Source organism: Scatophagus argus, chromosome 7, assembly GCF_020382885.2.
Source record: "Scatophagus argus isolate fScaArg1 chromosome 7, fScaArg1.pri, whole genome shotgun sequence".
Classification (NCBI taxonomy): Eukaryota; Metazoa; Chordata; class Actinopteri; family Scatophagidae; genus Scatophagus; species Scatophagus argus.
The window spans coordinates 25,760,690-25,786,186 of record NC_058499.1 but is presented as its reverse complement, the minus strand read 5'-3'; the positions used below and the strand labels follow the sequence as shown (position 1 = coordinate 25,786,186).

Here is a 25,497-nt window from a genome sequence, read left to right as displayed (position 1 = left end):
AGCCAAAATAAGGTATACACACAAAGCATGCATAAATATTCAATTTGTATAAGTACTTCTGTACATATAGATATCTTTTTCAAAGTCTGATCAAATTCCGATAACACTGTGCACTGTTGTACGATGTTTTCCCAACAGATGGCATTACCCTTTTTTCCTGATGTGTGTATACATTATTTTGGCTGACTCTGACAACAAGTAGCCTATATTAGTAAGAATTTACTGTATTGACGTTTACCATCAATTGTTTCCTTTCATATACATTTGGTGTCAATAGTAAAATAAGTGCATTCAAACAGCTGCTAGCAGGTAAGAAACACTTAGACACAGAGCACACTTCCAACTTAATGTATTGCTTTTAATACCAAATTTAGAAGAAAGCCTAAATGATTTAGAATTAGTTGTAGCTGTTTATTGAGTTCCTCCTGGTTCAGCAACTCTCAAAATTGCATCATTTTTAAAGGAGGCTTCATATTGTGGTTACGAGCTCCATGGTGAAATCAGCTGAAACAGACAACATCAACAACAATCATCTGCTGCCTATCTCAGGAAGGAAGAGAGCAAATGGAATCTGCTTTACACTAAACCAAATAGAAACCTGAAATCTTGTCTGTCTATGACTTTGTTCTATTCTGGATGACAGATGAGTAGCAGATTGTTCAGCGTTGTACAGGACACATCCAAGTACACACTGCTGTAAGAATGTGTTCAAATGGGGACCAGACCACCTCTGAGTGGACTGAGGGTTGGGCTCATTCAGATCTGTACTTAGAGCAGTTAACTCGTGATTGGATCAGGATGCAGGACCAGATCTGAGCAGAACTTGTGAACTGAGCGACTGAGTTAACAAAATATGAAAAAATATCTACACAATGTCTGAAACAATCTTGAGGTTAAATGATTAAAAAAACAAATCATCGGGTGCAGATCTACACTAGCCTACATTACATCCAGAGCCATGTAGAAACTGGTTATGCCTAATGAGGGGTCAAGTAATTTCAGTTTTTATATTGATGATTTAATTCAAGAATTTCCCTTCAGGAATAAATAAAGGAATTTCTGATTCTGATTCTGATTCTAATAGCCCTACACGGTCAGTGTCAAGTGTGAAGTAGTTCAAATGAGTGGTTATTCAGAAAGCTAAATTTGCCCATCACAGACAGATGTTTTAGATCTGAGTCCAAAACACTCAAATCAGAATAGCATCTGCACTTGTGATATCATGATGAACTTCCAGCTTAAGTCTTTGTTGACCTTGTTGTGAAATGCGGTTGTAGTTATAATACTTTCAAAATGAGTCTGTGATGAGCAGTATTTATAAAGACTTGACTCGCATACCAGACTGCTAGCAGCTGTTAATTTGACATGTTTCAAGTCAGTCAACAATCATTCATAGTATTTTCTTCTTCACTGCACATGTCTTTGTTGTATCTTCATAGCTTTCTCTTATGCTTTAGCCTAATTACATAATATACTATACATCAGTGGTGTCCAATAAGTCGATCACCATAGACTGATCGATCGCATACGTAGTGTGGGTAGATCATATGGCATTAAAAAAAATAGCTGTTAGCCTATCATCCATCTTCACTAAGGCGTTTGCCATTTGACTGACATACTGTGCAGCAAGTCTGAGAACTCATCTTTTTTTAACACACGGGTTGAGGTTGGCTAGCAGCAGCTACTGTCCGGACTATGCAGCCCTGGCTGATTCCATGCAGTGCAAGTCATCAAAGTAAGGTAATGGCCAAAAATGTACAGAATTGTATTGTGCCATACGGGATCATGCTGTTATGCAAGGTACACCAACATATATTATAAATATATAAGGTATACTCAGTATATATATAAATAAATATATGTTTAGCATTTTTATTTTGGGTAGATCATTTTGACTTGGCCATTTTAAAAATAGCTCGCAAGCCAAAAAATTGTGGCCACCCCTGCTATACATTATTACACAATGCTGTGAGCTACTGAGGGTCATTTGGCCATATGTTTTCAATATGCACGTGTACTGTCGTGGCTGATATTACTGATAAGCAGATGCTCAACCAAAAAGGAAATGCTAAATAGTGAAACCATCGTTGCTGTTATCTGTCAGTGGAGAAAATGTACCAGTACAGACCATACCAAACCAGGCCAGACAAGAAAGAGACCGGTAGGGACCAGACCAGATGACAACAATCTAACACAATAGTGCACAAGTCTGTCCATCTATTGCATAACTCCACATTCACTTGGGACATGATTAAAAACGCACATGCAAGCACATACATCTAATTTTTCTTCATTCCCTTCATGTTAATCTGATTTTCTGTTCTGTCCTGCCTTTCAGCTGTGTCCCAGCTGTGTAAATGAGCCAGTGAAACAGTGCACAGATGTATTGACCGCATTTGACGTACCTCTATCTTGTCAGTTTTAGCATCTCCCCAGTAGAGTTTTCCTGCCGCATAATCTAGAGCTAGCCCATTAGGCCATCCAAGAGAACTGTTGAGTAGAACCACCCTGTCCAATCCATTAAGGTTGGCCCGCTCGATTTTGGGATGCTCACCCCAGTCAGTCCAGTACATGTAGCTGAAAGAGACGGGGAGACAATGACAGAAAATAGGTTAGTTCCAGTCACAGGGAAAACTTTTACACATTTGTATATGTAAATATGTAAATAATGTCAAGTCTGTCCATTTTAGTTTTTGAGGACTCTTCAGCATAAAATGTACATTTTCACAAAATTACAGCAATCAGCCAACCAATTCATAATTTCTAAAGAAACAGACAAGCCTTAATAGCAGTAGAGTTTAATGATACCTGGATTTCTCATTTCATCTGAACCTCATATGGCTTGTTAAGGCCAGGTTGTTTCCCCTCTCTGATATTGCCCCTGTTACTAGGATGCAGGGCACAGTCACTTTCTAAAATCGATGAAATACTGAAATTTTTCTAAATGCACATATATTTTCTCATTCTAGTCTCATATTTCCCAACACAGCCATTTAAATGTTGCAACAAAGTGTTGTCCACACTAATGTTTGGAAGTGGAATTGTATAATTAGTTAATATTAAATATATCAAACCTACTGGAATTAACCAGTTGTACAATGCAGAATGTCCATTCTGAGAAAGGTATCTACGGCACTGCTGGGAGGGCCAACTCCAACATACACGCACACACACTAGCACCTACCCATTAACAGGGTCCAGGACGATGGCTCTGGGTTCATCCAAGTTCTCAGAAATCAGAATTTTCCTAGACGTTCCATTGAGCCTGGTTACCTACAATACCACGTGACACAATTCAGCATTAAAATACAACTTACTTAGAGTATGACATGATTCATCTTCATCCAACGTTTTTTAAAAAATTAATCAAATAATTACTTGTTAAGCTAGTCAGGGAGAAACCAGTGAGTGAAATGGACCACATTCACATTTATCAAACAATATAAAATTAAAGCATGGCCAGGGTTGCTCTGAAGGGGCAATCAGTGGTTTTAAAGTTCCATAAATTAAGTGATGTAACAGGTGTTTTTTAACGTACACAGCTTTTTACAATGAACAGAACCCTAATGTAAAGTCTGACATACCTCAATCCGGTCAGTGCCAGTGTCAGTCCAATAAAGGTTTCTGGCCACCCAGTCCACAGCAATGCCATCTGGGTGGTTGATCTCCGTGGTAACCAGCATCATGGCATTGCTGCCATCAATGTGGGATCGCCGGATGGCCCGAACTTCATCGTCTGTCCAATAAACGTAACCCTCAACTGGGTCATAGTCTATAGCTATGGCATGACGAATGTCATCAACCTACATGAACAGATAAAAAATGAACAATACATGAGAGTGCAACAAAAGAGGACTGATAACTTAAATGTATGTGTTTACCTGTAACACTATGTCAGTGAAATCTGGCAGGTCGAGAGAGATTCTCCTCAGGTCAGTTCGTCGAGCCAGCAGTAAGACTTGCTCTGCTCCTAAACAAATCAGACAAGTTTCATTGCTTGTTAAGTATTAATTCATGTTGATTTTTAGCTGTACTTACATGCAATCAAAAAGTGCTCACTGGACTGTGTGTGAGCTGATTTAGGTTTAAAACAGTTGGTCTTACTTGGATTTCATGGATTTACTGCATCTGCCCACAAGCAGAGTGTTCATTTTAACAGTTGAGCAGATGCTAAAAGCATTGGTAGGACTTCTTTAATTTAGGGGAATTTAAGGGAAATCTGTTACTTTTAAACCTGGGTCTTTTTTCTACACATATTAAATAATATTTACCTATAAAAATAAAAAACTTATTGTTTAATCAGAAACACAAATCTCGTGAGAGGTGAGTTGTTACAGGAAGACAACAGTAAAAACGTGAGTCAAGTTCAATTTAATTCAATTCAATTTATTTATATAGCACCTTATACCATCAAAATTGTCTCTAGATGCTTTACAGAGACCCAGAGCCTGAGCCCCCGAGCAAGCAGACAGTGGCAAGGAAAAACTCCCTTTTAACAGGAAGAACCCTTGAGCAGGACCCGGCTTGCAAGGGAGAACCATCCTGCTGATAGTCGGCCGGGTTGGAGAGAGGAGTTCGGAATTAATAAAGAGGGACTAGCAGCAAGAATTCATTTTCAGTGCCATGGCTGAATATAATTAGATTTCTTTTATGTGATGTCATCAGACAATAGCAACAACCTCATCCTATGAGTGGCAAAAAAAAAATCACTTCAAATGAACGTTTGGAGTAGTTGAAGGACTACTGCAGTTGTCTCACTGAGGTGATCTACTGGCCAATTCATATATTTGAATTCTTATATGTAATATTACATTTCTGCGCTTAAATCCTACAAAGTGGACCTCAAATACCCTATGTTTAATGATGGTGATACAACTAAATGTGACCACGCATCACTATTGTTCCATTCTTTACGCCCTGCTGGTCAATAACAGAAGGTACATTGACATATACATTATCTCAGAATATTGTTTTTGGGAGAGTCTGGAGTTACTGAAATCAAGCAACAAGTATCCAGCAGATCTAAGACCCCTCTGCAGTTAAGGCATGACCATTCTACATTTCACAAATAACAGACATTTTCCACCATTGGGAAACTTGCACATTTCATCAAAGTTTGTATCATTGAAGTATGCATATCAAGGCACCATCCAGCAGATTTAAGTCTAAGTGCCTAATCCAGCAGAATCCGGATTAGAGCCAAAACGCTCAGCACAATATCAATCTATCTTTTGTGAAAGAAAAAAAAAGTCAAACCTGTTCCCAACCTAGAAATCAGGCTGCTTCATCCAAATGGTAACTCAATACATGTGAAGGGTTGTGAGATTAGTACTGAGGCAGGAAAGAAGAAAAAACACTTCTGACTTTGTGACTTTCTCTAATCTTTGCTCTTTTGGTAGAAACATTGAATCACCTAAACTATCTGGCCTCAAAAAGAAACAACCTGAGAGATTTAGAGGGGAAATGTCTCTTTTGGTGTGGTTTAATCTTCGCTGTAATTTATAAGTGTAACATATGTTTTGTAAAAGTCTTAACTATAGTTGTGAAATCAATGTAGTAGGGTAAAGTTATAATATTGTTGAGTAGACATATGAGGTGGCACATATTCTAAACACAGGAGTAAAGTAAAAATATCTTGAAATTGTACTTAAGAACAGTACTCTAGCAAATGTTCTTAGTTATAGTCCACCATTGCCTAATGGAGAAAGCCCAGCACTGGCATGATGAGCTATTGTTTACCAATCAACCACAGTGGTGTGCAGAAATAAAGTCTAATAATAATATCCTACAAGCAAAAAAAAAAAATCAAAGAGCTTAATTCCAAACATATTAATCGGTCAGTGGTGAAAAAGATTTTAAGCCTGGGTCAAGCTCTGTTATTATCACTTTTCTTGTTTCGTTCTCGCTCTATCCGGTCTGGATACAAAGGGCTCTGCTATCCTGAGGGATCCTCAACTGTTTGGCTGTTGGTTTAGATTTAACAGAAACCAAACTCACCTCACGGGAGACAATTAACTGTTTTTCTCTGTCTCTCACACCTCTGACTCTGAACGTCTTACATTTAAAGCAATCCAAAGTGTCTTTCCGCTTTCTATTCCACTACCTACCTTATCTCTTTTTTGTTTGTTTGTTTTTTAGTCTCATTTTTTGAATAAATCACTTGAGTCCTATGACACGAGGAATAGTAGAAACTCCAGAAACACTCCATAAAAATCAACATTTTACAAAACCACAAACAATAAATTACTTGCAATCACATGATGCACTTTGCAACAGAACATTATGTATGGTACATAATCCCGAATATGTAAAATGCTAGGTAGCTCACACACACATGGTTCCACAAACAATGGGGAATAAATGAAGGGAAACAATTACAAAGAAGGAGAAAAAGCATCTGTGATTCCACTCTTGTCTTTGCTTGACTTCATTCTGAGACACTTAAAGAGTCTTGACAAACAGTCTCTCTCTCTCTCTTTCTCTCTCTCACACACTCATTCACTCACTCACACACACACACACACACACACACTGCTGCCTGCGAAATAACAAAACGCCTTCAATATAACCAGCCAAGCAAAACAAATTAGTAGCAAGGACACAAAGACACACACACACACACACAGACACACAAACTGCAGGTTGACACAATAGAGCATTGTTGTTTTTATTATCAACAGTGGCTAGGTGATTGGTTGGCATGCTCCATTCAAATTTAACACAATCACATAACACAAACTAACAGACACAGATGCACTCAAACACAGTGTTGAGGTTTTTGCAGTATAAGGCTCCATTGTTTTAGCATCGTGGGAATCAATATGGCAACTGGTCAGTTAATGTCCCGCTCTGCCAATGGAGAGGTCGTTTTTACTTGTTTTCAAGCTAATGCACTCTGGTGTGTAATGTATTCATACAGGATAAAGACTATAGTAATGGAGGTCAGTAATCACAAATACTACTTACTCTGTACATCCACTACTAGGGTTGAGTTTCAATAGAATAGATCGAATCTGACTCCATTATCTCATGTGCTTATCAAATCTAAATCCCTTCAAATCAATTATCAAATCCATCTGAGATTTAGTTTTGAACATTTGTAAGAGTACTCACGGTCCTTGTAGTAAATTTCCATGGAACATTCAATACACCTTTAAGGAGTACTACTCATATGCTTCTATTTTATTGTCTTAGCATGTTGTGCAGATCATCTGGAAATCAACAATTCTAGAAAAGTGTAAGAGACTGTCTCATTCCATCCATCCATTTTCTATACCGCTTATCCATCAGGGTCGCGGGGGAGCTGGAGCCTATCCCAGCTGACTATCGCAGGGTCGACACACGAAGACAGACAACCACACACTATCCATACCTGGCTTGCAGGTCTTTCCATCTGGCTTTAACTGGACTCCAGTGGGGCAGGCACAGCTGTAGAAAGGTTGGACTGGAGAAAGCAGGCAGAGGTGACTACAGCCTCCATTACTGTCACTACAGGGAGTCTGGACTGCAGTGTCACCAACAAACAAACAAGGGAAAGAGAGAAAGAAAAATAGACAAGTGAATAGAATATGATTAGCTCCTCAGAAATACAAGAACATTTCTCTTCATTCCTGAAACAGAGACCTAAAGAATATATGAATAAAATGGCTATTACAGAATAGACAAAACAGTGCAGGGGAAAGTGTCCATAGCTTTATCTTGTTATATGCTCTAATTTATGTGGTAGATAAATTACATTACTCATTCCATTTGGGTTAGTTTAATATGATGGTTTTATGGTATACTGAATCTCATACTGATGGATATACTGCACCATACAATTACATTTGAGACAACCATTCACTTACTGTAAGGCTGTCGATAAGACTCCAGAACCTGGATGTCCATAGGAGAGTAAATCCCACTGAGAATTTCTCTGGATTTGTCTCCATTGTGTTTGTTACAGGCATGGATGGAGCGGGTCTGCCAGTCAGTCCAGTATAGGGTCTCCTCAAACAGCGTCAGTGCAAAAGGATGAGTCAGGGTACCCTCCACCACTGTTTCGCTACAGAACAGAATAAAAAAATAAATACATACATACATACATTTTCTATACCGCTTATCCGTCAGGGTCGCGGGGGAGCTGGAGCCTATCCCAGCTAACTACGGGCGAGAGGTGGGGTACACCCTGGACTGGTCGCCAGTCAATCGCAGGGCTACATACATACATACATACATTAAAAATAATAAACTCATTATTGTTCAATCTGGACCTTATTTTCCCATGTTTTTGTGAGTAAGTAACTGAGGTGGAGTTCTGAGACGAGTTTGCTGTGTTGGAATACGGAAAGCAAAGCTTAGTGTTACCTAAAAGATGTCATGGCTAAACATATTTAGCTGACAATGTGGGTGAAGCCTGAGTCTATCTGAGTCTACAGATGAAAACAAATTGAAAAGCAGATAAGAAGAGGGGCCACAGTTAGAGCAGGGTGAACTAGCCGCTGCAAGACTGCGAAGCTCCAGAGACGGGTGGTGTTGATGTGGGTGCTCTGACCCTAGGCCCAAAGAGGAAGAATGCCTATGTTTTCAAGAATGGGACCTGTTGCTGCCCAATATTGGAACAATTGATGTGTCCAGGGATGACACCTCAGACTCTAGACTCACAAAGACCTGCCATCACGTCGGAGGATGTTAACCTTTTAATCAACAGGCTGTGCTGGAGACATTTTTTTCATTTGTCCAAAAGAAGGATATTTCTCCTTGTGTGAGACTAAGACACAGAAAGGAGAGAAAGGAAAAGGGAAGCTTTTATTCCTCTGTCTTCTCACTTGAAATAACAATTTGCGTCTGTCAGAAGCAAAAACAACCACCACATATGGCCCATTTCGTGGCTGCTGGCTGGTGCAAAATGGGCTTGAATGATATTGATGTTTACAAATGAGAGTGATTGCTAAGCTGTTACATCTTAAACTGTCATGACATGTCATTTTCAAGTGTTCAGAAGATTGAGCAAGTGAATGTGCACGTAAATTTACGTAAAGTTACATTTTTTAAAGAATCAACACATATCATAATTGGACCCCATTTCTCGATTATGTTGGACCTAGAATATCTAATATATTTTGGAAGGTGCTCCCCAGACCAAGGACTAACAGTTGAAAGTTAAAGGAGAGGTTTTGCTGTTTTGCTATTTTTATTTTTTATTTCTTTTTTTAATTTTCTATATTATTTTTTTAATCATCCATTTTATACTAGCATTAATTATTGTCGATATCAATGCCATATGATATCCTACCATGTTGGTGACTGACTGACTGCTGTGCTGAATGTTCAACTTGGGATGGGAGGGGGTTCTTTAGAAGGGGAAGATAAATGTTAAAAAAGAGAGAAAACTGATATATGTTTGAATAAGTTGTGAAGCATAATTAATAATAAAGATACAATTAAAAAAAATCAACACATCATATGTGGTATTCATGTTTTTAAATTGAACAATACACAGGTTATTATTTTTAATGGATCTTAAGCAGTGTCCCCCTTGGATAGAATTGCAGCAGCAGAGGTTAAGCATATGTGCGAAGCAAGAGTGTAATTCATATTAATTTATTTATTTCCCACACATGCAGAGCGGTCATCACTTCTCTTTCTTCTTTTGATCAGTCAGTCTTTTAAACTTATCTGAAAATTCAAACGTGATTTAACAAACAAGCTATTAATTTATGTGTGAGTCACATCACCGTATGAGAGACAGTTTATGTCCTCTGGGTCTTGGAGTGAATAAAACTTTTGTGCCTTGCAGAATTACATTGACAAACAGCATATGTGTGTAATTCATGGCATACTTCAAATGAGATCAAAAAATTAAAGTCTCTTGCCATTAACTACCATACATATTCAGTGGGCCATTGGAAGGGGAGGTGCTTCGTTCCTCTAGACAACAGTTGGCTGGCGAAAATAGACCCAAGCGATGTCAATTGTGTTTAAAGATCTACATGTTGCACTGCATCCGGCCCTCTGACAAACCCAATGTCTACTGTCAACATCTGCCCATGTTGTTCTTCTATGTAGTGCTATTATAACTAACTTAAACAACATATCAGCTAAAAAACAAATACATACAATACATAGTCTTCAGAATTCCAATTCTAACAACCTGTCATGTCTGTCCTTTGTAATTTATGATGTTTATTGCATGTATGTCTCTCTCTCTCTCTCTCTCTTTCATCCTCTCTGTCCTGTCTACCTCCCCCTTCCCTCCCTTCACCCGGCCGACTATCAGCAGGATAGTTCTCCCTTGCAAGCTGGGTCCTGCTCAAGGTTTCTTCCTGTTAAAAGGGAGTTTTTCCTTGCCACTGTCTGCTTGCTCGGGGGTTCAGGCTCTGGGTCTCTGTAAAGCATCTGGAGACAATTTTAATTGTATAAGGTGCTATATAAATAAATTGAAATTGAATTGAAATTGAGTTCAGTTATTCTTCGACAATTCCAGAGCTGCCTCCTGTATTCTGGCACAAACACACAATTTTTTGCTTATATGTTTTTGCCTACTTACAGATGTGTGGTTTGTCCTGGATATGAAGGCTGTAGCACAAAATATAAGGCTAATTTCTAAAGATATAAGACAGAACCTCTCCTGTCCGTTTATATTTAATCATAAGTATGTTAATTATTATGGATATCAAGCGTCTCCAGTGCAAAATAATTTAATATTAGATTCCAATAATACAAGACTGAGACCTGACAGTCTTGTATCTTTATATCTATTTAAATTTATATATATTTATTTATATATATATATATATAAAATGAAAGGATTAAAAATGTTAAGACAGTGGAGGAGCATGAATGTGCTCAGTACACTGCATTATAATCTGCTGATTAGTTTTATTTCTTGTATACAAGGACATTTTGACCTCATGGAGGTTTGGAGGTACTAGAGCAAAGATCACAAGACCATCAGGAATCTTCCACTAGGGACCATGAATATCTAGACCACATTCCACAGCTATGTGAACAGCTGCTGTACCTCAGATTCAAGTTTTCTTAACACTAAATTATTAAAACAACACATTTAGAAATGTTTGCAGCCTTGGTAAAGCTACCCTCTCACTCTCTGTTCTTAAGGCCAAACAATTACAGAAAGCATAAGGGCCAGAGTGAGCGTGAAGTGTTAGATTTGATCGGCAGAGAGTGGTTTCTTTTCTAAAACACACTTTAGAATCACTTACAGGAAAATACACTCACACAAATGCAATTAGGCACAAGATCAAAGAAGACTTCAGAATATCAACACACCAGAAACTGGCTTTCATCAATCATCATTTCTAGTCCTGTGTGTGTGTGTGTGTGTGTGTGTGTGTGTGTGTGCTGTAAAAGCAGTGGTGCCTGCCAGCAGTTGTGGAGGGAAAAAAAGAAAAGAACAAATTTAACCAACTCCAGATTTCAAAGCTCTGTTCAGCTTTTGTGTTGGTGTGTGTGTGTGTGTATGTGTGTGTTGTTAATAAGCAAAGAGGCTAATTAATTTCATTACTCAAGAAGTCAGGACCATTCAGACTAAAGCCTCCCCTTCTAACATGTACATTTGTCTACTTTGACTCTGTAACTACTCATACAAATAAACATATCAACATACTCCATCTTGGCTTTGTGATGAGAGCTGTGGTTACAAAAAAAATACTAAATTGTTCAGCTTTAAGCACTTGGGAGCGATGATGGATATAAAGGTTGAAGATCCTATGTGCTGACAGTACAGTAACAAAGTCACTGACTGAGGTTAATACGTTTTTCCAACAGTGTCAAAACATTCTTACAAAATTTTGGTTTGGATTTTATCCGACCTCTACACCATATCTTAAGACAGCGTGTCAGTCGCTGCAATCAACCTCTCAGACATGCAACCCTTTATGTTAATCAGATGACAATGTTGGCTGATAAACACTCTAGAAATGAAACATTTCGATATTTAACATAGTCAGTCTAGAAACATAACCTTTAAGTGAAGCAATGAGAGAATGATCTTAACAGGCTGGATGGGTACAGGCAGAGAAAATGATAAGGTGTGGAGAATAAAGGCTGATAGATGGACTAAAGGAGAGAGGGAAAAACTGTGTGTTTGACTGGGGTTTCCATACCACAGCTCTGTTTGTGTTGGACAACTCTCTCAGACTCTTTCCCTCTCTCTATTTTTCTTTCATTCTGTCTGTACAGCTTTTCTGCTTTTTCTTTTTCTGCTCCCCTCCTCCCCATTCTCTGTTGGAAAGAACTTGAATGCACTGAAAACTGAAAAATTCTCTGGTTTCAATAGGGGATCCTGAAACACTGTTTTGCATTTATGGGTGCCAGACTTTTATTTCCATCTTAAGCAAAGAGGCCAAGTAAGTTTATCCATAATAGCAATTGAGACAACCATATGAAGAAACTACTGATAAAATTTTTTCAGCAATATCTATCACATACTAATAAGATTATTGTTATTTTATTCTTATGAGTATTAAATGAACATTTTTACTTACAATATACTAACTATGATTACTGTTGACTTGTGTGTATCTGTATGTAGATTTAATTTGATAAAATAAAAACGTAATGTGCATTTTTTTATCCCTATGTTTGCTCTATCAATTTTGTACCTGCTGTACTGGCCTGGTTCTTCTTGTGTTACTGCAAAACCTACTCATGTCAGGGCTCAACAAAGTGTTTCGTGGGTGGGTTATACGATTATATAAATAAAAAATAAAAGATTTGATTCCCAGCAACAGTAGCTCTGGCTTGACTGTGCATTTAAATGACTGGTCTGGGTAGAATTAGAGAACTAGTTTGTCAAGAAAGAGGTCTTCTTGTGCCAGACTCTGAAAATACATGTGTGTCTGCAAACTTAAGCACGCGTCAGGCATGCCTCTCAAGAGGAGCTGACTGTGCTCCTTTTTTATGGCTGTCTCATTGGTCTGTCGAACTCCAGAGCCAATCACTTTTCAGCCATCTTCCAAATGCACCGGTAATCAGAAATCCAACATATTCATAAAGGCTACAAGAATTACAAAGTAAATAGAAAACAATGCATCTACTGCTCTAACTACATATAGACATTGTAAAAACTAGGAACCATCATGTTCAGCTTTCTTCTATTATAGTCTTCCTGTGTGCTCCCGCAGGTGAGTCTACTGCACACACCTACATTCAGCCCAGCATCCACCTGCACCTGATAGTCGTCATCTGAAGGGAGACATTTTACGTTATCACTAATTCCTTTAGTGGCTCAAATGTATACTGTGTGGAGAGGTCTATGCCAAGAAGTCACAGATGAAACACACTACAAGTTTGTATTGGGGGGGCAGCCGTGGCCTAGAGGTTGGAGAAGCGGCTTGTGATCGGAAAGTCACTGGTTCGATTCCCCCACCGGACGGGCAGGAAAAATTTGAGTGTGGTGGAGTGATAATGTCCCCACTCCCATGTTGCAGTGATTAAATTATTGGCATAACAATGAACTTTTCTATGTGAACTGGCTGATTGAAGTGTGTTTGGAAAAATATTGAAGTTTAATTTAAGTTCAATTGAGATTACAGCTACTTAACATTTTTTGTTTTGCAATATTTTACATAAAATAAGCATACAATCACACAAGTTAACACATCCACTATATGCAATAAAACTCATCCCATACCGTGCTGATCCATCCAGGTTAGCTCTGTGAATGAAGCTGAGTTTGGCGTCAGCCCAGTACAACTTCTGTTCTGTCAGGTCTATTGTCAGACCGTTGGGCCAGTATATATCCACATCCACTATAACTTTCCTGACAAGGACAGAGGAAGACAGAATGATCTTAAAACTGGTGCTTTTGTTATTCTTGTAGAATTGTTACTGCTTCTGAACATCTGGATGCACTGGGGATAGTGTACTAACAATATATTACTCAAAATACAAAAGATGGTTTGCTTAAGGCTATAGAGTAGCATACACTACAGTACCTGTTGCTGCCGTCCATGCCAGCACGCTCTATCCTGGGCTCCTCTCCCCAGTCTGTCCAGTACATGTAGCTGGAGGAAAATATGCAGAAAAAAATGTGTTCATAAAACAGACAAGATTCAAGGAGAAACCTGACTACTGATCAGCTGTACACATGTCTTACACATTTCAAACCTACTGTTAAATATGCTGCATTGGACTGATTTTTTTTCCCAGTAACCTGGTTTGAAAGGAATACAATCACTGTTTTATTAAACATCTGTGAAGTTGTAGAATCATAATTATGAACAGTGAAGCTTCTTATCAGTGTAGTCAGCATGTCCCTTCACAAGCTATGTTACTGTCCTATGCTTCCAGTGTATTTTCATTTCATTTTTATTTTTCTCATTTCCTCTTTCCTCCTGCCTGCACCCACTGTGATTTCTTGACATTATGACCATCATACCAACAACTCCACATCTTAATCTCATCTCATCTTAATCTGCATCAACATTATCTGGACACATCTGCAACGGACTGTCCTTGGGGCTGACATTTCAGGCTGTTTAAGACAAGTGATACGAGTGATACAGGAGGAAAAGAAGTTGCAGTTGAAGGAAATGTTTCAGTGAATTCACACTGAACTAAGGACACCAGTGGACTCACTAAACATCTGGTTTAAATGTGTTATTTTTACATACATTAAAGAGTAGAAAATGTACAGGTCACAGTTGATGACTTCTATACCCCAAACCGTCATAAAAACTGTTAAAATACAATTCTAATTAATTTGTACTAAATAAAATCTCAGGTTATTAAAAAAAACATAACTGAATTAACATTGGCAGAAATGTTTTTTTTTCTCCTACACTGTAACCTAACAGGACTGAATCGACCCACAACAGTAAATCACTGACGAGTTACTTTGGAAAACAGAGACACCATAGCAAAAGTTTTTGACAAATGGATGTTTCAAGTAGCACTTTCAGGGCCCCCCATGCACGTTGCTCATCTGATGTGAATTCAGAACTATGCTGGAAATACATGATAGTGAACACACCTTTGTAACGGATTTTCTATTTGTTATTCCCATTAACATTTGTAGCAGTCTAAATAAATATTACAGCGTAACAGCACTATGACAAGTGTTTGTTTTTTACCGTTGAGAGGGGTTGAGAGCAATAGCCCTGGGCTGGTCCAAGTCCATCCAAAACAGGACTTTTCTGGATGTGCCATCCAGGTTGGCCACTTCAATCCGATTGGTCTCTGAGTCTGTCCAGTAGAGCTTTCTACCCAGCCAGTCACACGCCAACCCGTCAGGACTATCCAGTCCTGATACTACCACAGTCTGACCAGTTCCCAGTGCTTCTTTAAGTGCTACAATCAGAAGACATTACACAGTGTGAAATGGTGACATTCTTCATTAAATCACTTTATATTTGTAACTTAGAAAGCAACAGTTACTGTTGATACTGTTGCTCTTAATGAGGAAGCCTTCACCCTGCAAAATAATGAACACACAAGGAAAGCTCTCAGTTATCAATCTGCTCTCCGGTGGAACCATCTTACAGTCTTGGCCTGGGAGGCAGACACCCTGTATATGTTTAAGAGTGGACCTAAAACTTGGCTTTTGATAAAGCTTATAGTTAGGGCCAGCCTACACTGGGCCCTAGTTATGCTGCTATAGGATTAGACTGCCAGCTGACTTCCCATCGTACACTGACCCACTCTCTCTTTCTCTCCCTCTTCATCCTGGACACATTCATGTCCCATGAATGCATCTTACTAACTTGGAATCTACCCTGGAGTCATTGACCTCTCTTGTCCCACAGGTTCGTGTGGATCGTGGTCGGGCTTCCTGATGTGTTTGTGCAGGGCGCCGAACAGTGGTTTATATAAACGCAAATGACCTTTCCTCCCACTGTACAAAGGTGAAACTGAAATATAACTTGACACGTACACTGAGTCTTTAGTTTGGTCTATGTCCCATCTGCTAATAGAAGGAATAATGGTTCACTTGTTGCTACTATTATTATTAGTCATATTACTATTATCATTATTATTATTAGTAGTAGTAGTAGTAATAGCAGAAGCAGTAGTATTGTTGTGTTGTTGTTGTTGCTGCTGTTTGTCATATATCATTGTTACTATTGGTCATAGTTCAACTACTGCTGTTATCATTGCTAGTCCTATGCCTCTCTCTCTCTCTCTCTCTCTCTCACTCACTCGCTCTCTCTCTCTCTCATCCCAAACAAGATTTCTGCCTGCTACAAGGAAGTTTTTGCTGGGTCTGAGATCATTTTTGTTGTGACCTGGCACTACATAAATTCAATTCAGTTCAATTAAATTTTATTTAAAGTGCTCATACATAACAGAGTTATCTCAACACACTTTACAGGTGTGTAAACAAAAAAAAAAGAGAAGAGAAACAGAGAGAAGCAGGTCCCAGGGCAAAACCCCACACTGAGTAAGCAAATAAAAACGAGATTGAATTGAACAGGAAACAGTATGTAGTCTTACAATTGGATGATTGATTCCAGTGCGTCTGTTTGATGGCCTCCTCGCTGACATCTGTCCAAAATATTAAGCCCTCATCATACAGGAAGTCCACCGCTGCAGCATCTTCCAGGTCACTAACAACGATGGCCGATTCACCCCGCACACCATCTGCATCTACCAATCGTACGTCTCGACGGTTGGCAAAGAGAAGGAGAGGTGAGCCTGAAAAGATATTAACATTAGTTACATTTGAAATATTACATTTAGCTTTTACCACAACAGATGTCAAATACATGTCGAAGATCAAATACTGTATTTTATAACACACCTGTCACATTTTTTGAATGCTTTTATTTGTTGGCTGTAAGAAAACCAAATGACTGCTACCAATTCTACCAATTCTAGCACAGGTCATTTGGTTTAGGGTTGCAATGAGACGAATATTGAATAAATTCTGCAATACAGTAGGTGCATAGCTATGCTAAAAGTAATGAATCAATTACATTGCTCTGGTTTTAGTAGTATTTGACATGAAAAGTTTTGAAATTCATTGATTACAATGTTCTCAGTAAAGAGGACTCCACTATGAACCACCACCTTATCATGGTGGAGGGGTGTGAGTGCCCTAATGATCCCCGAGAGCTCGGTTGTCAGTGTCTGTTTGCCCCTGGTAGGTCCTCCCAAGACAAATTGGTCCTTGGGGAAAGGTGAGACAAAGCACGATTCACAGAGACCTCTATGAAAGGCAAAACCAAGGACAAGCGTACTGTGCCTGGAGGGTTACCGGGGCCCCACCCTGGAGCCAGGCCTGCCGGCAAGCACCTGGTCACCAGGCCTTCATCCATGGAGCCTGGACAGGCCCAGCCCGAAGCAAGCAGGATACAAGTGGCCAAAATGGGTTTCCTCTGCAGGGTGGCTGGGCTCAGCCTTAGAGATAGGGTGAGGAGCTCGGACATCACACTCAACTTTCAACTTCAAATTTTGTTTTGCTTGCACCTGACAACACAGATTTGTTTTTAAAACCAAAAAAAGGCTTAATATTTTGAATATGGCATAAACCCACCAATCTCTTTTTTTCTGCAGGTTCTGGAGGTTTCGAAATGCTTTGTCCAGTGTCGCACCAATGTAGGAGAAGTTTAGTTTAACAAATGTGTACTCTGGTGTACCAGGTGTACTCTGTCCTATCACTGCGTCCACACAGTTCTATTACTCTGACTTGCTGAATGCATTCTCCTCCTTTTTGCTATCTGTGTGTTTGCATCACTGTTTTGAAATTACTCATCACTCCAGAAAAAACAACAACCTGCAAACTGTCATCCTACACACTGAAAGTGACAAGTTACCCTAACCTTGACATGGTCACAAACTGTACAAACATAACAAACTAGCAGACATTACATTCTCTTTTGCAAAGACTTAGCCATCTTAATGACAGGAGCTCCCTCCCCATATGTGAAACAACTTCCTAGCACACTAAGGTGGCACCATCGCTGCATCCTGGGCTTAGTGCCACCCAAAACGACTGTGACTGGTTTAAAGAAACACAAACCAGTCAGAGCGTTTTCACTAGATGAAGCAAGAACTTTCTACACTACTGACATAACACTGTGGAGTTAGGTCTGGCTATGTGAGACAACAGTCAGCCTGACACCAAATCACCAAAATACCACACAAGCTTTGGCAAAATCAAAAGACATAACTGCTATTCACTGGAACAAAGCATAAATAAAACTTTTAACATTGTTGCCATCTGGCAACAATTTGCAGAGACCATCAAACCAGGACCAAGATGAAAAGATTTTTTGTTTGCTAAAAACAAGTTTTGAATCTTGCTGTCCTTGAATGCTACATACGTTATTAGGAAAAAGTTGGATGACATAAATTAGAAATCTTTACATTTGCTTAACAATATGGCAAAATATTCGATATTTTACACATTGGCAGGATGCCTGACAGTCTGTGGATCTCAGGGTCCAGATTGCAGAACTCCTGATCATTGCGAGTTATGGAATCTGTAACTCAGAGATGTTGTCCTCCCACTGCTAGAGGCAGTAAATGTCAAAGCGGCTGCCACAGCGCTGTGACAGCTTGTGGTTTGAGCCTGGCAGAGTGGCAGAGCCACTGTGGTTTGGCACAGCCGTCCCTACTGCAATCCCAGAGCATGAAGAAACACTGCCTCTGTCAGTATGGATGTCGGCCAGAAACAACATGCAGTCCTTAAGAATGACACTACATTACAATTTTCTCAATTAATTAATCATTAACACAATAATCCTTAACTTTGAACTAGATATCACACTTACATACCCAACACCAATCCTAGGGCTTGCTACACTTCAGTATCACAATATTACGTTTCATTTTACTGATTCTCAGTTTCTCTACGTTATTTTTTTTTTACTTAATAGTTAATATGAAAGGATTTATGGCTGTGGTTCATTTAGTGTTGCGTAGATTGGGGCAGTCGTGTATCAGCAGTTAGGGTATCGGACCCGTAACCGGTGGGTCGCTGGTTCGATTCCCCGTACCGGTGTCCGTGGCTGAGGTACCCTTGAGCAAGGTACCTAACCCCCACTGCTCCCCGGGCGCTGCACGCGGTTGCCCACTGCCCCGGGTTTGTTGTGTGTGTGTGCACGTCACTTGGGTGGGTTAAATGCAGAGCACAAATTTTGTTGGAGTGAGTTCCCTCCAATGACAAAATATGTCACTTTCGAAATAGTAGTGTTGTAATCTAGCTTCAGCCATTCAACTCCTCCGCTCCAATGTAACATCAACTGAGACAGGAAGAAGGTAGTGATATCAAGTCAGAGAGACAAGAAAAGAAGCACTGTATGCTAGCGCATCCAGTATGTAGCATTACTGTTATTTGTTGACTTCAAATGAAGTTTACCTGATTGCTGTTCTCACAATACACTATTCCATCCATCCATTTTCTATACTGCTTATCCGTCAGGGTCGCGGGGGAGCTGGAGCCTATCCCAGCTGACTACGGGCGAGAGGCGGGGTACACCCTGGACTGGTAGCCAGTCAATCGCAGGGCTGACACACAAAGACAGACAACCATACACTCTCACACTCACACCTAGGGGCAATTTAGAGTAGCCAATTAACCTAATGTGCATGTTTTTGGTATTGTGGGAGGAAGCCGGAGAACCCGGAGAAAACCAACGCAGGCACAGGGAGAACATGCAAACTCCACATAGAAGGGCCCAGACCGGGATTCGAACCTGGGACCCTCTTGCTATGAGGCGACAGTGCTAACCGCTGCAACACCGTGCCGCCCACAATACACTATTATGATGTTTATTTCTTTTTTTTCTTTTTCTCTTCTGCTTTATCCATTCATCTTAGTCGTGAGCAATGACATAAGCTTAGACACGAGGGGGAGGTGGGGCTGTCTGCAGATATTCCCAACCACCGGGTGTCAGAGCGCCCTCCAGTAGGAGCTCCATGGAGCTTTTATCTAAATGTGCTCAACAATTTTCATAAATAAAAAAAGTGTCAAATTAAAATGCATCATTTCAACAAACAGTTACATTTGCGTATTACCATACAAATACCAATCGCAGTTTCATCTGTATTGTGGTCTGTCATGAATTGCTTTATTAAGCTACAACTTTGATGTACCCGCCACCGTGGCTGGTAGGTTGAGCAAATTCACCAACCACCACACACAATCACTCTCAATTTTCCTGCATTTCCACACCACCAAACCACTCGGATTAAGAAACCACCCGTTCTAGTCCACATTATTTACACTGAGGGTGGCATAAAAACAAAGAATGTATCAAGAGTAGTTACTGGGTGGATCAGGATAGACAGTGATTTTTAGAAGAAGAGTTATTTATTATCTGACGTTATAATGATACAAACAGCCTCAACTGGTAGTAGATTGCAGGCTATTAAACCATATAACCAAGGTCAAACAATTTATGAGCAGCCAGACAACACATCACAATATGATTTAGATAATTAAACCTGGTGAAACAGTGTTAAACCTGAGGGTTTTCTATTCTCAATACTCACAGTCCATCTTCAAAGTCTAATGCTGGAAACAAAGTAGAAACAATTTGGATGAATTCCAATCCCACCTGTTCAGCAGCGTACACACAGGTGGTAGCCAGAGGTAGCTATTCTCAACAGCACCATTAGCTGGTGTAGTTATAATGTTATGCAGTTGCTGGTCCTAACTGAATAATGCAGGGGCATTTGCTTCACTGATCTGGTGCCTACGCATGCACACACGCATGCGCGCACACACACGCACACAAATAACTTCTGAGTTTTGTTCTTGTTGGAGAAAGCTACCAACCTCCCTCGCCTTACACCTTATCAGACCCCATCTTAACAGAACCCTCTGTATGTGTTTATAAGGTCTGCAAGGAAGGAAGAGATTTTCTTCACACCTCCCCAGTTGGGACAAGAAAAATGTGTGTGATGGGAGGTGAAAATTTTTGTGTGCCTGTGTGTGTGTGTGTGTGTGTGTGTGTGTATGAGGGGACCCTAGAGAAATCAAGGTAGACTGCCACAGACTTCCTCTCTCTCCATCTCTCTCCCCCTTTCCTCCTTTCCTCTTCCCTTTGTCTTGTCTGTCTCCTCCCCACTTCTCCCCTCTGCCTTTTTCTCCTTTCTCTCTCTTCTCCAAAGAATTTCTCTATCATTGCTGTCTTTTTCCTCCCTGTCCTCCCTTTTCCCTCTTTCTCTGTCCTCTCTCCTTCAGGCATGTATGAAATCCAAACAGAACAGATCCTCCTTGAGTTTCACACCAGAGCAACACAAACAGGAAAAGATATCAACCTCTTCTTCTACATTCCTCCCCAGCGCTGTCACCAAATCTCTTCTCCTGACATTCAGCCCCTCAGATTTCCCTTCTGGCCAACTCTTTTCTACCAACTAATATTCTTGTGCATCTCATTCATGGTTATCAGTAGGGCTGTTTATCAAACCTGAATATTTTTGTTTTATTATTGTTTTAGTATTTTACTCAGGAAAAATTACATTAGTGGTTAAATACTGAATAAAATTAGAGAAAATAGGGTAAATTCAGAAAAATTACAAAGTAGTGTTTTAGAGTAGACCTATGTTGTTCTAGTTGTTTGTTCAACTTCAAAAAATTATTCAATTCCTAATGAATGACAGAAAATATTAAAAAGCAGTCAGATGAAAAGCATTCAGAGCTGCTCTAGTCAGCCAACATTGGGTCTTGCCCTGTTTTTGCTGAGTGCTGAGTGTGCCTCCATACAAACAAAAGAACAGGCTCAATGTATACGAAGCTTGAAAGCAGTGAATGCAATGGTCCATATAGTGCAGACTAATGGCAAGGAGTGTGGAAATCACCTATTGGTTGGTCTCAGCAGTGGAAAGAGAATAGAATACCCAGGATTCCTAGGGCTAAGAGAATTTTTGGGTGGCCCACCCAAATAGACAAGCCCACACTGAAAAGATAAATTTGTCTGTTCACAAGTCAGTACAGCTGAGAATCAAACCTCAATACTTTCTTTACTATTGATCAAAACATGTCTGTATGACTTGTGTATCCACACTGAACATATGAGATCTTCAGCTTTGTTTGTTCAATTAAATTAAGACCGGTTTCATTCTCAAACAAAATGTCACTAAAAGTGTTCGAGAGACTCAGGTACAAGTATAGCTAAATCTAAATGATAACCAGTCCAACAGCCAAAAGCATTCTGCTACCTTTTTATTGTCTTCCCTCTCCAGGCAGGACCAGATAGATGTAAAGTGGAAGTGGGACCCCTGATGACCAACATACTAAACACTCAACATCATCTACTTTAACTCTTGCTAACTATCAAAGCTATGCATGAAAAACATCTCTGAACATGTGCCTCATATGTGCCTGATAGTGAGCTACTCTTCAGAGTAGCTCACTATCAGGCACGTCATTGCACATGTGCCTGATATGTGCCTGATATGTGCCTGATAGTGAGCTACTCTTCAGAGACTGCCGTAAAGGCAGTTGCCTGGGTCCTAATCAGCATATTCCACCGACCTGACTGGTTCTGTCTGAAACAGAAGATGATCCCACTGTTGACATGAAAGTGCTCAGGACTCGACATTAAAGTTACTGTGTTCATTCAACTGCGATGCGTCATGCGATTACCCAATCAGGAAAGCGAAATATAAATGTGACGTTTTCAGAAAATAAACCGCTCGCTGCCATCCATTGGTGAGCCTGTAATGCCTCAATGGAGTGTGTCGCAAGTTATGCACCAGATAACAACAGCAGAAATAATCGTCTGCAGTTATTTCAGATCGACTGAACCAAGTGTCATCATCATTTCTTTTAACAACTAAACTTACATGCTATTTAACAATTCACGAATCAGATGTCGCATCATAAAGTTTGGGAAAAAGATTAGTTTAAAGGTCAAGTCCCACCCATCAAAAACAATTGCTAATGGTAATGATTGGTTAAGGGAAGAATAAGCTACAGAAGAATAAGAATCAGAATAAGCTACATGTCTTGGTTTCTTCAAGGAATGTGTTCAATAAATAATCAATAAAGATATAAATCAATACCACCGAACCTCTACTTTCACCATTATGTTCTAAGAAGTGAAGTTGCCCGTCACTTGACACAATGCATCAAAGAGCTAAGAACCCAGTTTCTGTCAGACACTTCCATCTTGCCTTAGATCCCTTGTCCACCCGAACTGGCTGACCACTTTCATGCCAGGTAAGGTATGGGGAGGAAGTAATAGATTTCTATTTTGGCTTAAAAGTGTCATGTTTTTGACCTATTAGTGAGGTAAAATACCTGTACTAATGTTCATACATGTTGCCATGGTTACTGAATGATTTGCACAAATGTGGCTTAGACAGATATTGCTTTCTAAACAGATTTCAAGATCAACTGGATTCATTGGTAGTTCAGCTTGTGAAATCATGCTAATAAAAAAAAAGTGCTATCACAGTTCCTGTAGCTGGTGCAGAAGTATGCATGCATGCAGTCACCTCAGTGGCCAACTTTGATAGAATTTCACTTCTATCAGAACCAACAAGAGCCACACACTCGTCCTAGCTGAAGGCCGGTTTTCTGCACACTGTTTATGCCAGACACATGAGTGGTACATTTTATTGTCAATCAACATATTAATAGTCATGATCCTTAAGAGCAAAATGAGCCATTATCATTGGTTATTTTTACGGCAATGTGATGTATGGTCCGGCTGGAAAGGGACGGCGTGGCGGCAGTGACAGAAAGTAGTCAAAGTCAAAGCCCTCCTGGACAATATCTCTCACCCTCTCAAAGACGAGCTGTGACAGTTGGGCAGCTTGTTCGGCCACTGGTTCATGCCACCTGGAAGCAAAACGGCCCACTTCAGGCAGCCATTTGCACCCACTGCCACTATCATGAATCTGCCACCTTACATCACTTCACTCTTATCATGATTTACTGTTATTATTATTATTATCATATAATACTATTATTACATCATATTACACTATTGCATATTATTTTATACTATACTACATTATTTTTTTAAATTTCCTGATAAATTACTGTACTAACGCACACCATTATGATAACTATATATTCTATTCGTCCTTTATATTTTTATATTTTATAGTCGCTTACTGCTCCCGGGACCTGAGTAATAATTTCGTACCATAAACATGTGAATGTGAGCTGGTATGACAATAAAGTTCCTTGAATCCTTGAATCCTTGAACTAGTTTTCCTACTTACAATGACAGTTACATGAGGGTAAAGCAAAGATCACGTCTTCCATGGCTTCTCAGTAAGTCGATCAGCATTATATGTTAATACCTGCACTTTCTGGTGGACCACTGAGTGAACTATAAGAAAGCTGTAGAGCTGCTCTGCACTGGGTTTTAAAAGGACAGTGCGAATATAAAATATGAAGTTCAAGGTTTTAAGAGATGCAAGCAGATAATTTACAGCTAGTCTAACATCCATATGAAAGAAAGCTAAGCTCCGCCTCTGCCTGGGCAGTTTCGGATTAAATAGTAAAACCGCAAAACCAGGTAGCGGAGAAATTAAGATTTATAAAGTATTTGATCCAGAGGGAGAAGATCAGAATGTACAACAACGCCTTCCTTCAAAATAGACATTCCGACTTCTTTTTCACTATGAAAACAGAAAGTCTGCTTGACACCCGACACCGAACAGGAATGGCTGGAGCTGCCGAGGCCTGAGAAAATAATAAAGGCTGCCTTCAAATTTACCCAATTCCTGCTCCGAACCGTAAACTCAAGCCTTACGCCGGCTGAACGAGGTACGAGGGTCACTTTTTGTTGCACTGGACTCTAAGCTCCAGTGTGTCGCACACACGAATGCAAAGTTTCGAGACTTTCATTGCAACTATTGTGCCATACCCTTGGGACATAAAAACCTCAACTTTCAGACAAGGAATCACAGCTAGCGTTCTTGTCCGTCTCAGTCTGTGTGAACATTATAGAAGGTTGAAGTACACACACAAATACACACACACACACGCAATTGCAGTACAGCATGTTAACTGATAGGTTGTTATCATTTGGCGTCCCAGTGGCTTCACAAATCCTTGTCCCTGAGGATCCATGTTGTGAACAAAAAGTCAACGTACCGTAAACCGCCGACAGCAGGCAACTCGGCAGCAGAAACACCACTAGCAGACCGCCCATTTCAAGTCCTCTACGCTTTAAATCCATAACTCCAACTCCATTTTCGGAAATTTACTCCTTAATTAAGTTGTAAAGATGTCCACTTTTCCGTGTGTACATGTACACACCTGGGCCTGTATTCCCTGTACTACCCAATATGTGTCTGCACGTTCTGTGTACGACCCTCCAAACAGACGACACTTCTCGTCCACAGTTAAGGCGCTCGCGCTACTTTATAGTTTGGACTGTCGAGCTCGCGCACGGAGAGAAAAGGCAGGCGGGCGTAGTGTGACGTCATCCGACACGAGGCAGCAAAATTCTTTATGTCTCTAGTGTGTTACTCTGTCTCATGTATCCTACAAATAAGTAGCCAATACTTAAACGTTACGGTGTCGCTTTAAAAGCAGCCATAATGTCCTTACCAATGTAACTCTGAAGAGGTTGTTAAGAG

At 39.9% G+C, this 25,497-nt stretch overlaps 1 protein-coding gene across 1 annotated transcript in view; it reads right to left on the bottom strand.

Annotated features, from left to right (window-relative positions):
• Window positions 1–25,292, bottom strand: part of lrp5 (low density lipoprotein receptor-related protein 5) — a 58,744-nt gene extending 33,452 nt beyond the window's left edge. The window contains exons 1-11 of the mRNA XM_046394773.1: window positions 25,010–25,292; window positions 16,438–16,638; window positions 15,078–15,294; window positions 13,941–14,009; window positions 13,637–13,765; window positions 7,848–8,044; window positions 7,373–7,504; window positions 3,882–3,970; window positions 3,585–3,803; window positions 3,185–3,273; window positions 2,406–2,577 (exon numbers count right to left, since the gene is read on the bottom strand). Coding sequence (XP_046250729.1) covers window positions 2,406–2,577; window positions 3,185–3,273; window positions 3,585–3,803; window positions 3,882–3,970; window positions 7,373–7,504; window positions 7,848–8,044; window positions 13,637–13,765; window positions 13,941–14,009; window positions 15,078–15,294; window positions 16,438–16,638; window positions 25,010–25,094 — 1,599 coding nt within the window. The 5' untranslated portion in view covers window positions 25,095–25,292. The remainder of the gene's footprint in view (window positions 1–2,405; window positions 2,578–3,184; window positions 3,274–3,584; window positions 3,804–3,881; window positions 3,971–7,372; window positions 7,505–7,847; window positions 8,045–13,636; window positions 13,766–13,940; window positions 14,010–15,077; window positions 15,295–16,437; window positions 16,639–25,009) is intronic.
• Window positions 25,293–25,497: the final 205 nt, after the last annotated feature.